This window comes from Gymnoscopelus microlampas (assembly GCF_963454915.1).
Source record: "Gymnoscopelus microlampas genome assembly, chromosome: 13".
Taxonomy (NCBI): Eukaryota; Metazoa; Chordata; class Actinopteri; order Myctophiformes; family Myctophidae; genus Gymnoscopelus; species Gymnoscopelus microlampas.
This window is the reverse complement of record NC_139950.1, coordinates 34063225-34081132: the sequence shown is the minus strand read 5'-3', so window position 1 is coordinate 34081132 and position 17908 is coordinate 34063225. Positions and strand designations below refer to the sequence as shown.

The following is a 17908-nucleotide window of genomic DNA, read 5'->3' as shown; positions in this document are numbered from 1 at the left end:
GCATGTCTGCATGCAGGTACGTGTGTGGCACATTTTCCCCTTTAGCCATGTCTGTCTAAACCGTGTGCTGTCGTAAGCATTGTTTACCATTGTATACACTCAGTAGCTTTGTCTGCCAGCATCTGCACACAGTTAAGTGGCATGGTTACCACCAGCCATTATAAACCTGTAAAGCTTAATCATTGGTAATGACAGAGTCACATAGAAAACATGCATGCATTCACGCGCACGCGTATGAGCATGATGTGTTTTTCCATACTGCCACCCACGACCTTATGGGAAGGGGCTGGCCCCTACCGGTGCTTAAACCACTACAAAGGCAATCTCACATTACACACACACACACACACACACACACACACACACACACACACACACACACAAGAACACACACATGCACACAAATGCTGAGTGTGACACCTTATAGGCTCGGAGGGTGTATGTGTGTGTGTGTGTGTGTGTGTGTGTGTGTGTGTGTGTGTGTGTGTGTGTGTGTGTGTGTGTGTGTGTGGGTGTGCGCGAATGTGTGCGTGCGTGAGCAGCAGACATTTCTGTATTTAACAAGATCTTCTGGGAAATTTACAGTAACTGTTTGTTTACTGTAATGGTTTGTTTGGGGGAAGCATAAGAGAAGGCACGTTGTTGACATTTTGATGTTCTTTAATGAAATAGTATACTGAGAGAGAGAAAGAGAAAGAGAGAGAGAGAGAGAGAGAGAGAGAGAGAGAGAGAGAAAGAGAGAGAGGAGAAGGAGGGCAAAGAAGCAAGCGAGTGAAGGAGAAGTGAACATTGAGGGGTGGGACTAGTGGTTTCTAACTGAGGCTTTAATATTTGGAGTTGGCTGCTAGTTGACTGACTGAGCAGCTGGTCATTTAGCTCTATTCACACAGATCTTTTGTTTGGATTGCTTGCTGCTCTGGGCAAAAGAGGAGCTAATCTGCCAAATGCACAAAGCATTGCACATATGTCCAGCCAGCCCAACTCATATAAAGTCAGCTCCACACTTTCTTTCTTTCTTTCTTTCTTTCTTTCTTTCTTTCTCTCTTTCTTTATTTCTATTTTCTATTTTCTATTTTCTATTTTCTATTTTCTATTTTCTATTTTCTATTTTATTACTTCTCTCTTTAGGGGGGGCTTTTTTGCCAGTGCTGTGCACTCATTCTATTATTTTTGCGACAATTGTGCAGAATTGAGTCCAAGATTTTTTCCTTTGTGTTTATAATTACCCAGCATGCATTGCTGGCGCTGCACCAGGACGGCCATCAGTTTCTTTTGTTCCACTTCCTCCCTGTGTTTCTTTTGTTTTTTTGTCTTTTATTAAGTGATAAATATTTATGTCGTTTTTTTTCTCCCTGACAGGTTTGTTTGTTTCGAGTATAGAAGGAGAGAAATAGCACACTGGGGTGTTGCTGAGCGGAAGAATTGTCTTTTAAAGATAGCAGGCAGGCTTGACTCAAGAAAGGAGCAGAAACAGCAGATTGTCCAAGCTTATAACGTATTTCAGTGTTGTGGTGTATGGAGATGACAACACATTCAGATGGTTGGCTTCAGCAAAGTGCGGAAGCACCTCCATTATTTTGTATCACACTGACTCTGGGATAGAAATGAACCAACGCAAAAATGCTTTGGAGCATCAATAGCAAAAAGTTATTTTAATTCCGGAATTAAGTTGTGTTTTTGAGTTGAGTTTTTTAAGTAAGTAAGTAAAAATGTTAAGTTAACTCTGAAAGTGTAAAAATGGAGCTGTAAGGGTCCATTTTACGGTGCAGCAGTGTGTTTCAGTATGTTTGAGAGCCGTAGTTACGAGGGGGAGCAGAAATGTCACGGTGGATGAATAACAACCTTTATCTATTCCTTGTCCTGCTCTCCTCCTTCACCCACCCTATCTTTTCTTGTGCGTCTCGCTCCACAGTCATCCTTTTCATGCTCTGCATTTCTCTCCCCCCAACACACACACATCCACACACACACACACACACACACACACACACACACACACACACACACACACACACACACACACACACACACACACACACACACACGCACACTTTGTCTTCCTATACTTAGGAGGATCCTCCATTGACTATATTATATTCCCTAATGTCCAAGTCTTAACCACATGAACCAGATAGTGTCTGTATTCTGGGGTGAAGATTCTGCCAAAAAAAACAACAACATGACGCTTTGTGAGCTTGGAGATTGGCTATTTTAGAGATTAAGGAGGGAGCCTAGGCCTAGTATAGATCCCTGGGGGACTCCTGTCAGTGATGTACCTATATAGGGTAAAGTGGTTAGCCCATCACGACAGCATCCTCATATACCCATTTACAATAGCAATCTCGCTTAACCAGACTTAAAAGTGTGAGATCAGAGTAAGTAAGTAAGTAAGTAAGTACTTACCAAGTCAAACGAAAGGGTAAGTGGATACTGTAAGTAAGAGTGCAAAGAAAACTATTTTGTGCTTCAAAGAAACTAGGATACCAGGTAAACATCAATCCTAGCATCTGTCTAAATAACATTCTTATGGTCAAGCAAACAAATAACACAATGTGAACAAGTAACCAACATACCATACTGTACATAGCATCTAGTGATGGGTCGTTCATGATCGATTCGTTCAAAAGAAGTAGTTCATTGCCGTGAACGAACTCACTTTCTGAAACTGTTACGTTCACGCTTTCGTTCATGCCCCCCGCCCCCTCCCCCCGGACACAGGACGGGAGGGCGGGCTGTTCCCGTGACAGACAGACAGCGGTGCGGTAGAGTTGTTTTTCACTAGACATGAACGAATCGTTTGAACGAATCGTTTGAACGAATCGTTTAAACGAATCGTTTGAACGAATCGTTTGAACGAATCATTTGAACGTTAACATGAACTAAATCGTTCGTTCACTGAAATGAACTTTTTTCCCCACCACTAATAGCAACTATCAACAATGATACAAGGAATAAGGGGCGCTGTAGGGGGTGAGGTAGAGTTTTCACACTGTGGGGGAATATTGGGGAGTGACGCTTCGAACTCACCAAGAAAGCATCCAATCTTTGAATATATGTATTCAAAGATTTGCACAAATGTTGAAGATTTTTCAAAAATAGCCAAAGTATGAAATAATGGTTATACTGTAGCTAAAATCTACAATTACACATGCGCTTATGCCTGCGTATCCTGTGGGTTTTGTGCGTGAGCCTCATACGGTACTTAACCTTGGTGGCCCAATCAGTGATGCAAACGTAAATAATTGGGTAGTCCTTCCTGCACTGACTGAATCAGCTCCTGATAGAAGGACTACCATTAAACAAGAATTTACATTATTAATAATTGCCTTTTTAACGGAATGTACTGTATTTTGGGGCTGTTGCATTTATCTTATATTTTGTTACATTGGTAATGCTTGTAAACTGCAGTAAAAACCAACCTATATTTTGATTTAAGATGGGAGAAACAAGTTCCAAATAGTCCTTTTCCATCTACAAATCAAGCTCTTTCCGAATGTATGTGAATATTACCCTAAAATTTAGGGTAATAGGGTAATAGTGAAAACTAGCAGAATGAGAGGGTTTTCATCCCTCTGTATACACACACAGGCACACACACACACACACACACACACACACACACACACACACACACACGCGCACACACACACACACACACACACACACACACACACACACACACACACACACACACACACACACACACACACACACACACACACACACACACACACACACACACACACACACACACACACACACACACACACACACACACACAAGGTCCACCTGTAGGAGTGGTATTGGAGTGAGACTGGAGTTGTGGTGTTAGAGGAGTGCCCTTTCGGTGTGTCATCAGAGAACACGAGGCGCACAGACCCTTTCCATCAGCACACTGAACACAGACAAGCGGTCCATTTAGCTGTGACAGACTGGAGCACCGGAGGCCATGACCCCTCCCTAGAGAAGGACTGAGAGACAGAGAGACTTTATCTACCTTACTTTGCGGTACTAAACTATATTAATCTTCTCATCTTATTTTTCAGTTCCATTCTACTTTGTCTGCCCTCCAGGTTTGGAGCAGCTGCCCTTCATGATGATGTCACATCCGTTGATCCCTGCCAGCCTCAACCCAGCTTCCGTTTCCATGGCGATGGGCCAGATGAGCCGCCTGAGCACGCTGGCCAGCATGGCGAACGTGGCGCAACTCCACCACGCACACAACCACGCCAGGGCTCCCACCTCTGTCATAAAGGTGAAGTCATAGGATTCCTGTAGGCATAGCATGTCACACTACGATGTCCAGGGGTCTTTGGATATCATAGTCGACATTGACTGAGTTGGGGCCAAAGGTAGATTTTGCAGTTGTTGTAAATTGGCTTCCATTATTATGGTGAAGAACCTGGAACCCCAAAAAACTTGTATTATTACTTTTCCATGTCCCTGCCATGCAAGTTTGGCTCAGTAAAATAAAGTGCATCGTTCTTAAAATAATACTTGATAAGTAAAGTCATGAGAAGCAGTTCATCGGATAATAGGTTGAAAGCCACCAGTCACAATTTGCACAAGATTTCTTTTCATAAGGTTTTATTTCATTTTTTTAAATTTGTATTATTATTACATATTTTTTTAAAGATATATTTTTTGGCTTTTTCTGCCTTTACATTTGTTTTTTCTATGCTGATTGGCAGGAGCGAGTTCGGGACAGTCCCTCCCCTTCTCCGTCATTGGAGGAAGGTCAGATGTCATCCAATCACAGCAGCAGTGTCTCAAGTTCACCGTCTCACACAGAACGCACTGCAGAGTCCACGCGTACGTACACAATGTGTGATCTATACTTCAACACGTAGCCTACTGTAAAAAAAGAAAAGAAAAAAGAATACGAATATCAATTTTAATCAGCCAAGAACTATTACTGAATGTATTTTTTTTAAAACAGTTTCCCTTTTGTTTAATTTCCAGACCCACACCATGACAACATGTCTTCGAGCCACGGTGTGTTAGGCCACTCCCCTAGCACAGTGCAAGGTGTCATAGAGACAGACGTGGCCCCCCTGGAATACAGCAAGGACAACAAGAGGAGCCACACTGATAGAGGTACAACAGGATGACACACTGGTGAAACTAAAGCCTGAATTTGCAACGCGTTGTCAGCTTGTAGATTCTTTTCAGAGTATAAGTTTGGCCAAGTTCTTGTTTAGCAAACTTTGCTAGAAAAAGAAAATTGGCAAACATCTTCATTTTGTACTTTGATTTATCAAGCTTATTTGAATTGAGTTGCCAAATCATTTGTCTGCCTTGAAGAAATGTAGTTTGGTAAGCTAACTTTATACCTGTAATACAAGATTTAGCATGATGAAAGAAGAAGCAGTCACTGCCTTCATTCAATTTCATTTGTTAGATTTCTTTAACACATTGTAGCTCATGTAATGATGCCAAACCAGTACCACATGGTTAAATCTCTATCCTTACCTTTAAAATATGTTTTTTGTATATTTTCTTTTTGTGGATTTAAAAGCATGCGGCCGGGCTATAGTAGCCAACCCGCCTCACCTCAGCCCTCCACGTTCCATGTTCCACGTTCTCACATGCTTCACAGAGGAGAGATGATTCCTAATAGGCCGATAAGTATTCAGAAGCTCTCGGCCCGCTCTCTCCAACTCCAACGCTCTCCTCCTCTCTCTTCCTTCTTCTTTGTCTGCCGGTGGCCAGGCTGTCTCCTCCCCGCAGAGAGAAAAGACAAATAATTCAGCGAAACGGGGGATCCATTAGCCCAGGAAGCAGCGTTACATTAGCGAGCCATTTGCAGGGCCGCGGCCTAACGAGCCGGGCGGCTCCCCGCCTCCCGCGCTCTCAGCTGGACCTCATCTGCATAACGACCGCCTCCCCGTCGTCAGGGCCCGGTGTTGCCACGGCGTTGCAACGTCAGTTGTTTGGTCTCCCTGTCAGGGAGGTTTGCATTAGCTTAATGAGGACTGCTCAAGGACAAACAGTCAGCAGAAATCTACAGCGAGAGGAGGGGCTCGGGGGGGGTTTGGGTGAGAGAGAGATGGACAGTTTGTGCGTATGCGTGCAAATGTATTCTCGTACTGAATGGCATTATTTAGTAATCGAATCTATATAGTACAAAGGCCCCCCAGTTAAGGTTTTGAGAGGCTGTCAGAGATCTGCGCATGTATTGATAAAGCAGTGACGGGAGCAGTAACGCAAGAGCCATACATCAAACATCGCATTTGTGCAATTGATTTTCAATTGATTTTCCTGTATGCAAACGAAATACCTACATACAATCACCGGATGGCTTGCTTTTGTGTTTGACCTCCAGGCGTCGTAGCCTAGTTTTATCCCAGATTGAATCCGGGCTTCAAAGAGCACTTCAGTGCTGTCATTCTATCAATCTGTCGTATGGATAATCTGTGTGTGTGTGTGTGTGTGTGTGTGTGTGTGTGTGTGTGTGTGTGTGTTGTGTGTGTGAGGAAGAGAGAGGGAGGGAGAGAGCATTTTGGCTGTGTATGCTGTTTCAGTGGTCTTTGAACAACGTATTCATGCAGCAGAGATCAGAGGCCATCCCTGACACCTCACTCCTATTAACTAAACATCAGCAGAATTTTATTCTCTCTCTACCACCCCAACCCACACACCTCCTCTCTTTCTCGCTGTCTCTCTCTCTCTCTCCCCACTCCACTCTCTCTTCCGCTGACTGGCAGTCTTCACGTGGTGAAGTTCATTAGCCTGGGGGACGAGAGAAAGAGAGGGGGGGGGCAGATATGAGGATGGGAGAAAAGAGGAAAACAGACAGTGACCTTGGTTAGGGAGATGTGTAAATGATCAAACGGACTGGCAGCCACGCGGGTATTTTGTGAGTGTGTGTGTGTGTGTGTGTGTGTGTGTGTGTGTGTGGTTGTGCATATACGTGTGTGTGTGTGTGTGTGTGTGTGTGTGTGTGTGTGTGTGTGTGTGTGCGTGTGCGTGTGCGTGTGTGTGTGTGTGTGTGTGTGTGTGTGAGTGTGAGGTAAAGTAGGCGTAAAACAGTAACTCAATAAAGGATCAGTCACATCCAAGGAGCCTGGGGAGCCCATGTTGCTGACTGCGCAGTTTAGGCGCCTGTACGTGTGTGTGTGTGTGTGTGTGTGTGTGTGTGTGTGCATATATCTGTGTGTGTCTGTGCACGGCGTGAGCCACAGGGGTGTAGTTGGATGCCCTCCGCTGGGTTCGCCAGCACCTGCTAATTACCTTTCTCTACAGAGCAATGCTTTTAGCAGGAAAGAGAGAGAGATAGAGGAGGGGGGATGGGAGGAGTGGGGTGGGGGCTTGTTGCTTTTTCCTCCGCAAAACACCTTGAATGTGACAGTTGCCAAGACGTGAGGCCGAAGCAGCGAAGGAGGAGGAGGTGGTGGGCGGATTTGGAGCTGAAGATGCTGTGGTCAGCTAAGTGGGGAAAACAGCGTCATTTGTCACAGACACGGGGGAGAAAGTAGCGTACATCACATCTCACAGTGGCGCTCATCTGTTTGCTTCACAAACCCCAAACCGAGAGCATCTTCGTTCCGGCGCGGGGAAGGCGACTGTGCGCGGGACGGATAGCGAGTGGCTGTCTTAATCTGTATAAATGTGAAAACAAAACCTCATTTATGCTCTAAAAGATAGCAGACCCACAAGCTCACAACGCATCGCGCCTGCGATGCGTTGTGAGCTTGTAGGTCGGCTATTTTCGGCACGCGACACAGTCGTGCAACGACATATAAATCAGGCTTAAGGCAGAAAATGTGAAACCCCTCAATTCCCTCGCCGTGCTGACAAACTGATCAAGGAGTGCATCAGATTGACAAATGGGATTCATTGCCGCATTTTCTGGGAAACACACAAGGCTTTTTTTGTCATAAATGCATTTGAAATGGATAACTGTACGTTTTCAATCCACCAACAGTGACTGCAGTCGCAGCCAATTAAAATTCACAGTAAAGTGGCACAGATGGTCAGCCGTAATGCAGTTTCTTTGCTGTTTTTATGTGAGTTGTCAAGCCTTGATGAATTATCAATCGGCATACTGCCATCTAATGAAGGTTAACCATATTTTTGAAAGCCCTAAACAGGGAGCTACTACACTATTAAGCACCTACACACACACACGCACGCGCGCGCACGCACGCACGCACGCACGCACGCACGCACGCACGCACGCACGCACGCACGCACGCACGCACACACACACACACACACACACACACACACACACACACACACACACACACACACACACACACACACACACACTGGTATGTGTGCACCTTTTTATTGTGTTGGCTCGTTATATGAAATCAAATAACTGAGGTTTTACTGTGTTTATATTTCCTAATGTCAGTGGTATACAGAAAATGGAAGGTGTACAGTATTTGTTTCATCAATAACAGCACAGTTTGTACTAAAAAACAGCCGTGCCAATAAGGACGTCCTCTGAAATTGGAATATTTATCTGGACAGGTGGCGAAAGCTGGCACGCATTTGTACTTTTCACAGATTGTTGGGACAGTGGGACATATAGCTTCAAACCAGAAGGTCTGGTCACACAAGTTTGGGACACACGGGGAAGATAACAGCATGACTGCCTTCCGCCCTCACATAGTCTGCAAATATATTTGTTTTCACATTTAGCTTTTTAACCCATTAAAACCGGGAAAGCGTCTGTTTCATTTGAGATTGTTGCGTTGGCTATTCAAAAATAGCAGATGTACAAGCTCACAGCGCGTCAATTCGTGCCGCTCTGCGAGCTTGTACATCTGCTATTTCTGAACATTTTTGAACAATCTTGAAAGTGTGAAAAACTACTGATTTAGAAGGTTTGTAGAATCGGCCTCAGGTCTTGTAATGGCTTAACCCATTAAGACCTGGGACGCATCTGTGTCACTTTTTGATTTGAGCTAAAAAGCATTATTTTACACTTTGGCTATTCGAAAATAGCAGATATACAAGCTCATAGCGCTCATAGCGCAAACCTTTGCTTCTGGGGGTCCCTAGAACAACATATTTTGAGATGGGGGTCGGCGGCCAAATACATATAAGTTTGGGGGTCCTTGACATTAAAAAGTTTGAGAACCACTGCTATAGAAACATGCGTTTTTTCAGAAAACTGTTGTGATTTAGAAGACATTTGTAGAATCGGCTTCAGGTCTTGTAATGGTTTAAACAAATGTTTCCAAAACTCCTTTAGTCACATCTTTGTCTTCCTCTGTCTTTGCAGACAACTGTTCCTTGGCTCCCGCTCAGACGACCAGGGACGGCTGTGACAGACCAGGCTATCAGGGACAGAAGCTTGCGGCAGGCAGGGAGGGCTGTGAAAGGGTATCCTACCCCAGAGGACAGAAGCTCCCAGCAGGCCTCCACCACCACCACCACGCTCCCTTCATCTTCCCAGAAGGCCTGTCCTCCATAGAGACGCTGCTCACCAACATCCAGGTGAGGCTCCGCTGAGGCTCTATTATTGGCATTATTCTACACTTGACACGAATAGGAACGCGAGGTGAAACCCACTCTCTGTGGGATTTCCTGATGTGTGACAAATGAGAGAATGAACCAGACCTGTGAATTGAATTGAAGGGATATAGTTAATAGCAGTGGGTGTGTCCTGACCTTATTCTCAAAGCTCAAAGATGCCTTTGTTATGCTTGAATGCTTGCAATACAAGAAGTCATTTGGTTGCATTTTCACAGGAGAAGCTAAAATCTCACCTTACGTGACCCAGATGTGTTTGACGCAGGAGTAATGGCAAGTGGTAACTAACTCCATATTTAGCCTCTAATTAAAGGATCAAATTTGACTTACATAAGGTTAATTTCTTTTCAGTCCCGTATTAGTCCAGTAATTTTATTCTCCTCTGAAAGAACCACAGCAGAGCCCCTGCATTTGAATTGGGATCCTGCGCGTCCTGTGGGACCCGACGCAAATCCCACGAGAGCGGGCGTTTTATTTAAATAGCTGCGGGCAGGAATGGGCAATAAAACAAGAAAGAAAAACTGCGGGTCCAGCACATCCCGCATCATTCAGCAATAAACTGGATGTAGCGCACCTGAAGCATGCAACAGTGTGGGTGGAGCACAGTTGCAGCATGGAGGAGCACAGCGTGGAGTCAACAAATGAAGTTGAAAAGAAAATGAAAGCGGGCGATTATAAAGCAAAAGTAAAGCAAGGCAGGTCCAACATTTGGATACATTTCTCAATTGTTATTGACAAAGAAAATGTAGAAGTACTCTGTTACAAGTAAAAGTCCGGAATTCAAAATTTACTTGAGTAAAGTACAAAATTATTGGTATCAAAGTATACTTAAAGTACCAAAAGTAAAAGTACAAAAATGCTCACAACGCGTCGCATCACAACGTGTTGTGAGCTTGTAGATAGGCTATGTGGATAGGCTATACTGTACCTAGGCTATTTTGAAATAGCCTACGTATAAAATGAGGCTAAAGTGGTTAATGTATGTTTTATAATGTAATCATTTATATCTGCAAAGTAACTAAAGTTTTCAAATGCTTTTAGTGGAGTAAAAGTGCAATATTTGCCTCTGAGATGTAGTTGAGTAGGAGTAAAAGTATAGACAACTGGAAATACTCCAGTAAAGTAAAAGTACCTCAAAATTGTATTTAAGTAGCCTACAGTACTTGGTTACTTTACACCACTGCTGCTGATGAGCAGTAAGCCCAGGCCAAAGTGTGTGTGCTACTGTATCTGTGGTGCTGTGATGGCCGTCTCTCTCTCTCTCTCTCTCTCTCTCTCTCTCTCTCTCTCTCTCTCTCTCTCTCTCTCTCTCTCTCTCTCTCTCTCTCTCTCTCTCTCTCTCTCACACACACACTCTCTCACACTCTCTCTCGTTCTGTGTTTCTGTTTGTAATGTGTTTGTGTCCCAATGGAAATATTGGGGGACTAGACGGCACTTTGCTGCGGGCGGTCAGAAATTAACTGCGTGCGGTCAGAGGTTAAGGTTAATAATGAATTCCGTTCCGTCCACAAATTGAGTCGGCTGGCGCTTCCTCTGAGTCCAGTGTGTGACCTGTTGATGTTTGTGCCCGTGTGTCTCCAAGCAGGGTCTGCTGAGGGTTGCCATAGAGAATGCACGGGCGCAGGAGAAGCAGGACCAGCTGGAGAGAACGGAGCTAAAGATGGAGCTCGTCAGAGAGAGGGAGCTAAGAGAGAGCCTGGAGAGACAGCTCAGCGTGGAGCAGAAAAACAGAGGTATTTGACACTTTGCCCGTTTCTCTCACAAATATTTAACCTCTGAAAGGAGAGCTTACTGACATACAGTAGTAAAAAATAAAAGTGTCTGTTTTCTTTCTCAAAGTTATAACAAACTTAAACTGACTAGCTAGCAACACCTGACAGTGAAAGGAAGAAAACAATGACTTACAGAGGCGTCATACAGTGTCACGTCCTTGTTGCCTTGGTGAAGGTGAATATAGGACCACATTACCCATCAGCCAAGTGGGCTCTCTGTGGCTTTAGAGCAGGTTCAGGCAGAGGGAATTAAAGCTGAGGTTTATCGATCCTAGAGATGACAAGAAGAAAAATAAGCATTACAGCTACATTTAAAATTCTTTCTGCAGCAAGATCTCCTCAGCCAATAGTTATAATGTGAGGACTTTGATCCCCAAGAGCTGTAGAGGTGAACCAATTAACTCAAGCAAACTGGCTTTAATTCTGCATAATAGTGCTATCAAAAAGGTTTAGAAATATGATATGAGCGGCAACAGCTCACTAAGAAGGTGCAAGTGTAAAATAATTACACTTGCACCTTCTAATTGCACCTTCTAAGACAACTAATGACAACTAGTTGTCATTAGTTGTCAATCCATCCATCGGGTCACTGAAGTAGCAGTTCCAGCAAGGGACACCAGACTTCTCTTTCCCTGGCCACTTTAGCCAGCTCTGACTTGCGTTCCCAGGCCAGCGTGGAGTCCCTCCACCTGGGCTTCGGTCTACCCCGTGGCCTCCTCCCTGCGCAACCTCCCTGGGAGGGGTCCAGGAGGCATCCTTACTAGATGCCCAAACCACCTCAACTATCACCTTTCTACGCGAAGGAGCAGTGGCTCGACTCTTGAGTCCGACACTGATGACTGATGGCTTCTCACCAGACCTTATTAAGTGAGATGTCAGCCACCCTCCTGAGAAAACCCATTTTGTCCGCTTGGATCAGCAATCTTGTTCTTTTGGTCATGACCCACATTGCATGGCCAAAAGTAAGAGTAGGAACGAAGATTCCATGTTCTTCATGTATTTTCTACGCAGATTTACACATGTGACATTTTTTTACATTAATTAGCAAGATGTAAAATCTTATAAAGGCGTAGTAGCCTCCCTTTCCAATCTTAAGCTATTGATAGTAATTTACTAGTTTGCAGTTTGTGAATGAAGCCACACAAATCACAATTCTAGCATGAAGCCACACAAATCACATTTCTAGCACAGTGTCATTTACAAATACTTCAATATTATTATTATTCTGTTTAAAAAGTCTAATGAAAAATGTATACAAAATAAATCATAACGCTGTGTTCAGTGGCATTCTTTGGCCAAATGGAAATAGTGAACCTTATAAATACTTAACAAGTTCAAAAGTGTTTCAAATGAACAATATTGGTTTAACATTTTACATACATAGATTATCAACCAATATCCAAATATTAATATTCTAGTTTCATATTATATTGATGTATTGCCCAGCTTTACATGCACATAGCAGCATGAGCTGTTATCGGTCTACTTTTGAGGGGACATGCATACAGACAGACAGACAGACAAACCCTGCTCTAGATCAGTGGTTCTCAACCTGTGGGTCGGCACATGATTCTTTTTTGGGGGGAGGTCCCCAGATGACAGTGACAATTTAAGGACTTATAAGACCTTTTGAATACCTAAAAAAAAAAGAATGAAAGAAAGAAAAAAGTCAATTTCTGCATCAAAAGTAAAGAACAGGGAAAACTATTGTGCCCTTCTTTGTCCTTTGTTCAGGGTTGACTGCAGGTGCGGTGGTCTCAAAAACATAAAGGAAAACTGGCAGAAAAAGACTCGCTCGCTGCATAAAATATTAAGGAAAACTCCTTAGACAGAGACTTAAGAAAATAGAATTTATTTTATTTTTATATGCTCATAAAGTACTCTGTGATCATAGTAAGGGGTGAATAAAATTAGCAAACGTTTCGGTCCTGGGACCTTTGTCAGTGCTATATGAGTGGATCACAGACAAACCAGTTGCTTTTCTAGGGCTCTAGATCAGCTCAGGTGCTGAGGATCACTACTCAAGGTCATCACCATGGCAATGGTGGGGCGTGGACATAATTATCATTACAGAACATTACCTAAGGTTACACAGTATTACATTTGAAATCATGAAGTTCATTCTACAGGCCATTTCACATACAGTATAGACATGTTAGCATTTTTTTTAAACCATTTTTGAAAGATCTTTTTGAAAAACATCAAAAGTAATCACAAAACTGGTCAAACATTGGCCAAATTTTCAAATAATATAAGAAAGAGGCAAATCTTTGGAAAATATCCGATGTTCAAGCACACAACGTGTGGCAACAAGTGTCAGGGTCAGGGGGTCCCCTGTGCAAATATGATTGTTTTGGGGTTTCACGGCCAGAAAAGGTTGAGAACCCCTGTTCTAGATCGCTTGAACTTCTCCATTTGATCCTCTCTCTGTTTTGCTTCTCCTGTCCCGGTAGTTCTGATCCAGAAGCGACTGAAGAAGGAGAAGAGGAGCAAAAGGAGGCTACAGGAGGCTCTGGAGGAGGAGGTGAAACTTCGTGACCAGGCAGAGCACAGTCTGCTGCACACCGCAGACACACCCACAGGTACACACACACACACACACGCACGTGTGCGTGCGTGCCCGCACACACACACACACACACACACACACACACACGCACACACACAGACCGTCATTCCTACGCACAGTACCACAGCCGCAAATTAATTTTCAAGCAGAAATCCTCTGTAGTTTGAATTCCCACTGCAATTTTTACTTTCACTTAACATTGAGCTATATCGGTTCATCATAGTTGACATACTCTCATTTTCATATTAAATGTCACACAATCTCTAATCTTTCCGTGCCTCTAGTGCATCTCAGCCCTGACTGTTAATGCCCCCTAATTAACTGTCTTAATTAATTAATGACCATACTAACAGGACATCAATCATAATTAGCTCCTCCCCCCTCACAGACTCAATGACCCAGGAAGTGGATGGGAGTAACCACGACGACATCATGCCGGACATCAAGCCAACCATACAAGGTACACGCATCTGATTGGCTCGGGACACATAAATGTCTTTTCAGTAAAAGAGTAATATAGGCCTACAGTATATTGTATTACTGTATGTATCTGAGTGTATTTTGTAGCCTTGTGAATCACAAAGTAAATCACAAAAAAAAAACATTTTTCTTCGATTTAATAAAAATACCATGTAGTGTACCTTGAATATGTGTTTTTGAAAAAAGTCACATGTTAAGAGTGGATTCTGTGGTCCATTACTTCATAAAATGTTCTCAACCGATAATGGACCACATACATACTTTAGTTCAAGTAAAAACCAGTAGTTTAGAAATGTAATTCAGCACAATGGTGCATTAGGATGCAACATACTTGTTGTGACACAGTATTGATTTGGACAGATGGTGAGAATTTTAATAAAGTTCAAGGTTCTTTATTGTCACTTCCATAGTACACACTCAGCATGCATGGGCGCAACGTATCGTTCTCCCCAATGCAACAAACATGAACCCAAAAGACAAGACATCAATAATAAGTCACTAATATAAAAAAAAGTCACTAACATTAAAAGGTCACTTAAAAAGAACACTACACAAAAAAGTAGTTAATAAATGTAATTATAGTAGAGATAAATAACAGAGTGAGCTCTGATGCACTTTAACCATTTGAACCCTATATACATTGTTGTACAACAAATGGCACAAATAGCCGATCTATAAGCTCTAATAGTGATCTTGTAGATCTGCTATTTTCAATTAAATAAAAAATGCAAATACAGATTCACCTATAATGACATGCCCAAAATAGGGATGCCAGGGATAATGTGGTTAAAAGGATCCATAGCTAATAAGACATATATGCCTTTAATACATTATAATTGCCCTCTATAACTAATTTTTTAATATTTTTTTATTTTAGAAATAGTTTTACTCAAGGGGGACAACACCCGTCACAAGTTTATGATGTCATTTCATTTGTCCATGTGTGGTCCAGCCGTATGGAATGTATGGAATGCATGTGCTAACTAAAAAACAACTTAATACTTCCTAAGGTTAATATGAGCATTAAATTAAACAAGGTTTTATTTGCACATGCATTCCATACATTCCATAGGGCTGGACCACACATGGACAAATGACATCATCAACCTTGCGACCTTGAGTAAAAGATGAACTATTTCTAAGTATAAAATAAAACAAATATGTAAGGTATTTTTAATTTTAGTTATAGATGGCAATTATAATGTATTAAGACATATAAGGCCAGGGATACTTTTAAGGATAGGATATGATAACACCTAATTAATCCCCAGGAACTTAACATCCTTAATTATCAAAGCCCTGCAGAAGTTTAGTGGGGGCATTTGTTGACTTGCATTCCGACCTTGGAAAGCCATTGGATTGTGACCCACATAACCCATTTAGGCATTGTTGGATTAGGATTGTTGATAAATATATCACACTACCGTATATTTCCAAATCGTAGCACTACCGCAAATAGTTGCCTGGTTCCTTTTAAACGCCCGGGGTCTGACACCATTTTGCGTATTGCCTAATTTGGGTCTACCCGGGCTATTATTTGCAGTTTCTTCAGCCTAATTGGAACTGTAACCAAATAATGGCCCGGTGCAGGCCGGTCAAAAATAAATAAAAGCCTGCTGCAAGTAGCCGCCTGGTTCCTTTTAAACGCCCGGGGCCCAAATCGATTTTAGCGTATTAAACACGCTGGCTACTATTTGGAAATATGCGGTAAATACTTTGTTATAATATCAACCGATGCTGCATGCCCCTGTGTAATGCTTTCGGTTGTCGTACCACTGCAGCACATTTAACGTTTAACCGAGAAAGTGAACCAAATCAAATTAGTGTAAACAGGAAGCAGATTAGTGGAGCAATCATTTTAATGCCCGACAATAATTTCATTTATTTATTCATAACCTTTTTGCTGTTGATGTCCAGTGTTGTCTTCATGGTCACGTAATGAGAAAATCCTACTACAGTACATGTAGCATGTTTGACAGAAGGTCAGTAATGGCTCTGATCTGATTCTGAACCCAAGCTCCATCAACAGAGTGTGCAGCAGTTCCAGCACACCTCTGCTGCACATTGTGCCGGGGTGGCCGCAACAGACAGCTAGCTTGTTCAAAGGCAGTTTTTAATTGAATGTCAGTGAAGCAGGAAGAGAGCAGGCCACTAATTAACGGCTGTCTTAATTGTCCTCCTGACGAGTTTGTTTGGACATCATTTGCATAATTAACACCCAGTAATAAATCATTTAAAGGGGAATTGTCTGTCAGACGGCAGGGCAGGATGTGGTTCCCTTTGTGCCGGGAAGTTTTATCGCCAAAAACAGGAATCTAGGGCCAAAAAAAAAAACACTTTTGAACACAGAGTCCTACTTATTAATGATCTTTTTCATTAACGATCTTTGGTTGGGGCAATACTCTGTAGGCCCCTTCTGATATCGGCGCAAGTGTTTCACTTATGGTTGAATAGTCAGAGTGGGTCACCCAGCCGAAAGGCGCTGCCACCCCAGTAAAATTTCACTAGAACTGGTTTCAATGGGGAGTTGTCAAATTTCAGAGGCCTTTCCACCACTCTAAAACCTCATTTATTCTCTGTCACATGACGGCGTCACTTGACAAAAATAGCCGACCTACAAGCTCACAACGCGTTGCACCCGCGACCCGTCGTGAGCTTGTAGGTTGGCTGTTTTAGTCGCGCAATGCCGTTGTGCTACCAAGTTATGAATCAGACCAAAGAGAGACGGCGGGATTGAAAGCGGGCGTCCAGTGAGTCTCACTTGCATGTTCCATTCTGTGTTTGTGTCTCAGAAGGCCGAGTATTCCTGCAGAACTCCGGGATGTATTGAAGTCGGATGGGAGATGGACAAATGGACGGATGGCTTGATGGACTGACATACAGATGGACAATTGGATGGATGATTGGATGGACGATTGGATGAATGGATGGATGAATGGATGGATGGATGAAAGGGCATAGGAGAGATCATGTAAGGACAGAAAGACGTTCTCTGCTCTATGCTAGCATCTGGGACCTCTTGCTCTCCGAAATCAAGAAGATGTCCTCATGGTCTAAAGTGGGATATTTGAACTCTTCACCTTCTCCTGTTTAATTTATTGCATTTATCACAAATACTCACTGGCCGTAGTAAAAACAAGATTTTATTTTGATGTGTTTGTTCCTTTCAATCAAGGTTGTTTTTTTTTGTTTTTGTTTTTAAATTCTATTATAGCTGAAGTTTATCATAGCTGTTTTTGTCAGTGTTGTATATCTGGACACAAGTGGATATATATATACAGTATATACACAATTCATCATTTTTATTAGTATTATTACAAAAAAAAAGATGGCATGTTGTACAGCCAGTAAAAGCCTTGATTGTGTATGGTATGCAGTAGTGGAGTCTGAAAATACAATACAAACCCTTTTTATTAAAATGCCCACGTGTTTTCTTTCTTCTTTTCACAGGGACAACCTGTTATTTTCTCAATGTGCGTATGTGCCGCTTATCAGACATCTAATTATTGCAGTTTCTTTTTCTTTGTTTTTTTCTCTTCTTCTCCTCCTTCAGAAATTGTCACCTGCGTGTGAAGGCATCTGATGGTTTTTATTGAT

At 42.7% G+C, this 17908-nt stretch overlaps 1 protein-coding gene across 1 annotated transcript in view; it reads left to right on the top strand.

Moving 5' to 3' along the window:
• Positions 1-17529, top strand: part of dachc (dachshund c) — a gene marked incomplete at its 5' end in the record, with an annotated part of 37422 nt that extends 19893 nt beyond the window's left edge. Inside the window, 8 exons of the mRNA XM_084076087.1 lie at positions 4074-4255; positions 4692-4812; positions 4963-5097; positions 9239-9453; positions 11076-11223; positions 13716-13844; positions 14220-14291; positions 17104-17529. Of these exons, the coding sequence (XP_083932213.1) occupies positions 4074-4255; positions 4692-4812; positions 4963-5097; positions 9239-9453; positions 11076-11223; positions 13716-13844; positions 14220-14291; positions 17104-17141 (1040 nt within the window). The 3' untranslated portion in view covers positions 17142-17529. The remainder of the gene's footprint in view (positions 1-4073; positions 4256-4691; positions 4813-4962; positions 5098-9238; positions 9454-11075; positions 11224-13715; positions 13845-14219; positions 14292-17103) is intronic.
• Between the last annotated feature and the right edge of the window lie 379 nt (positions 17530-17908).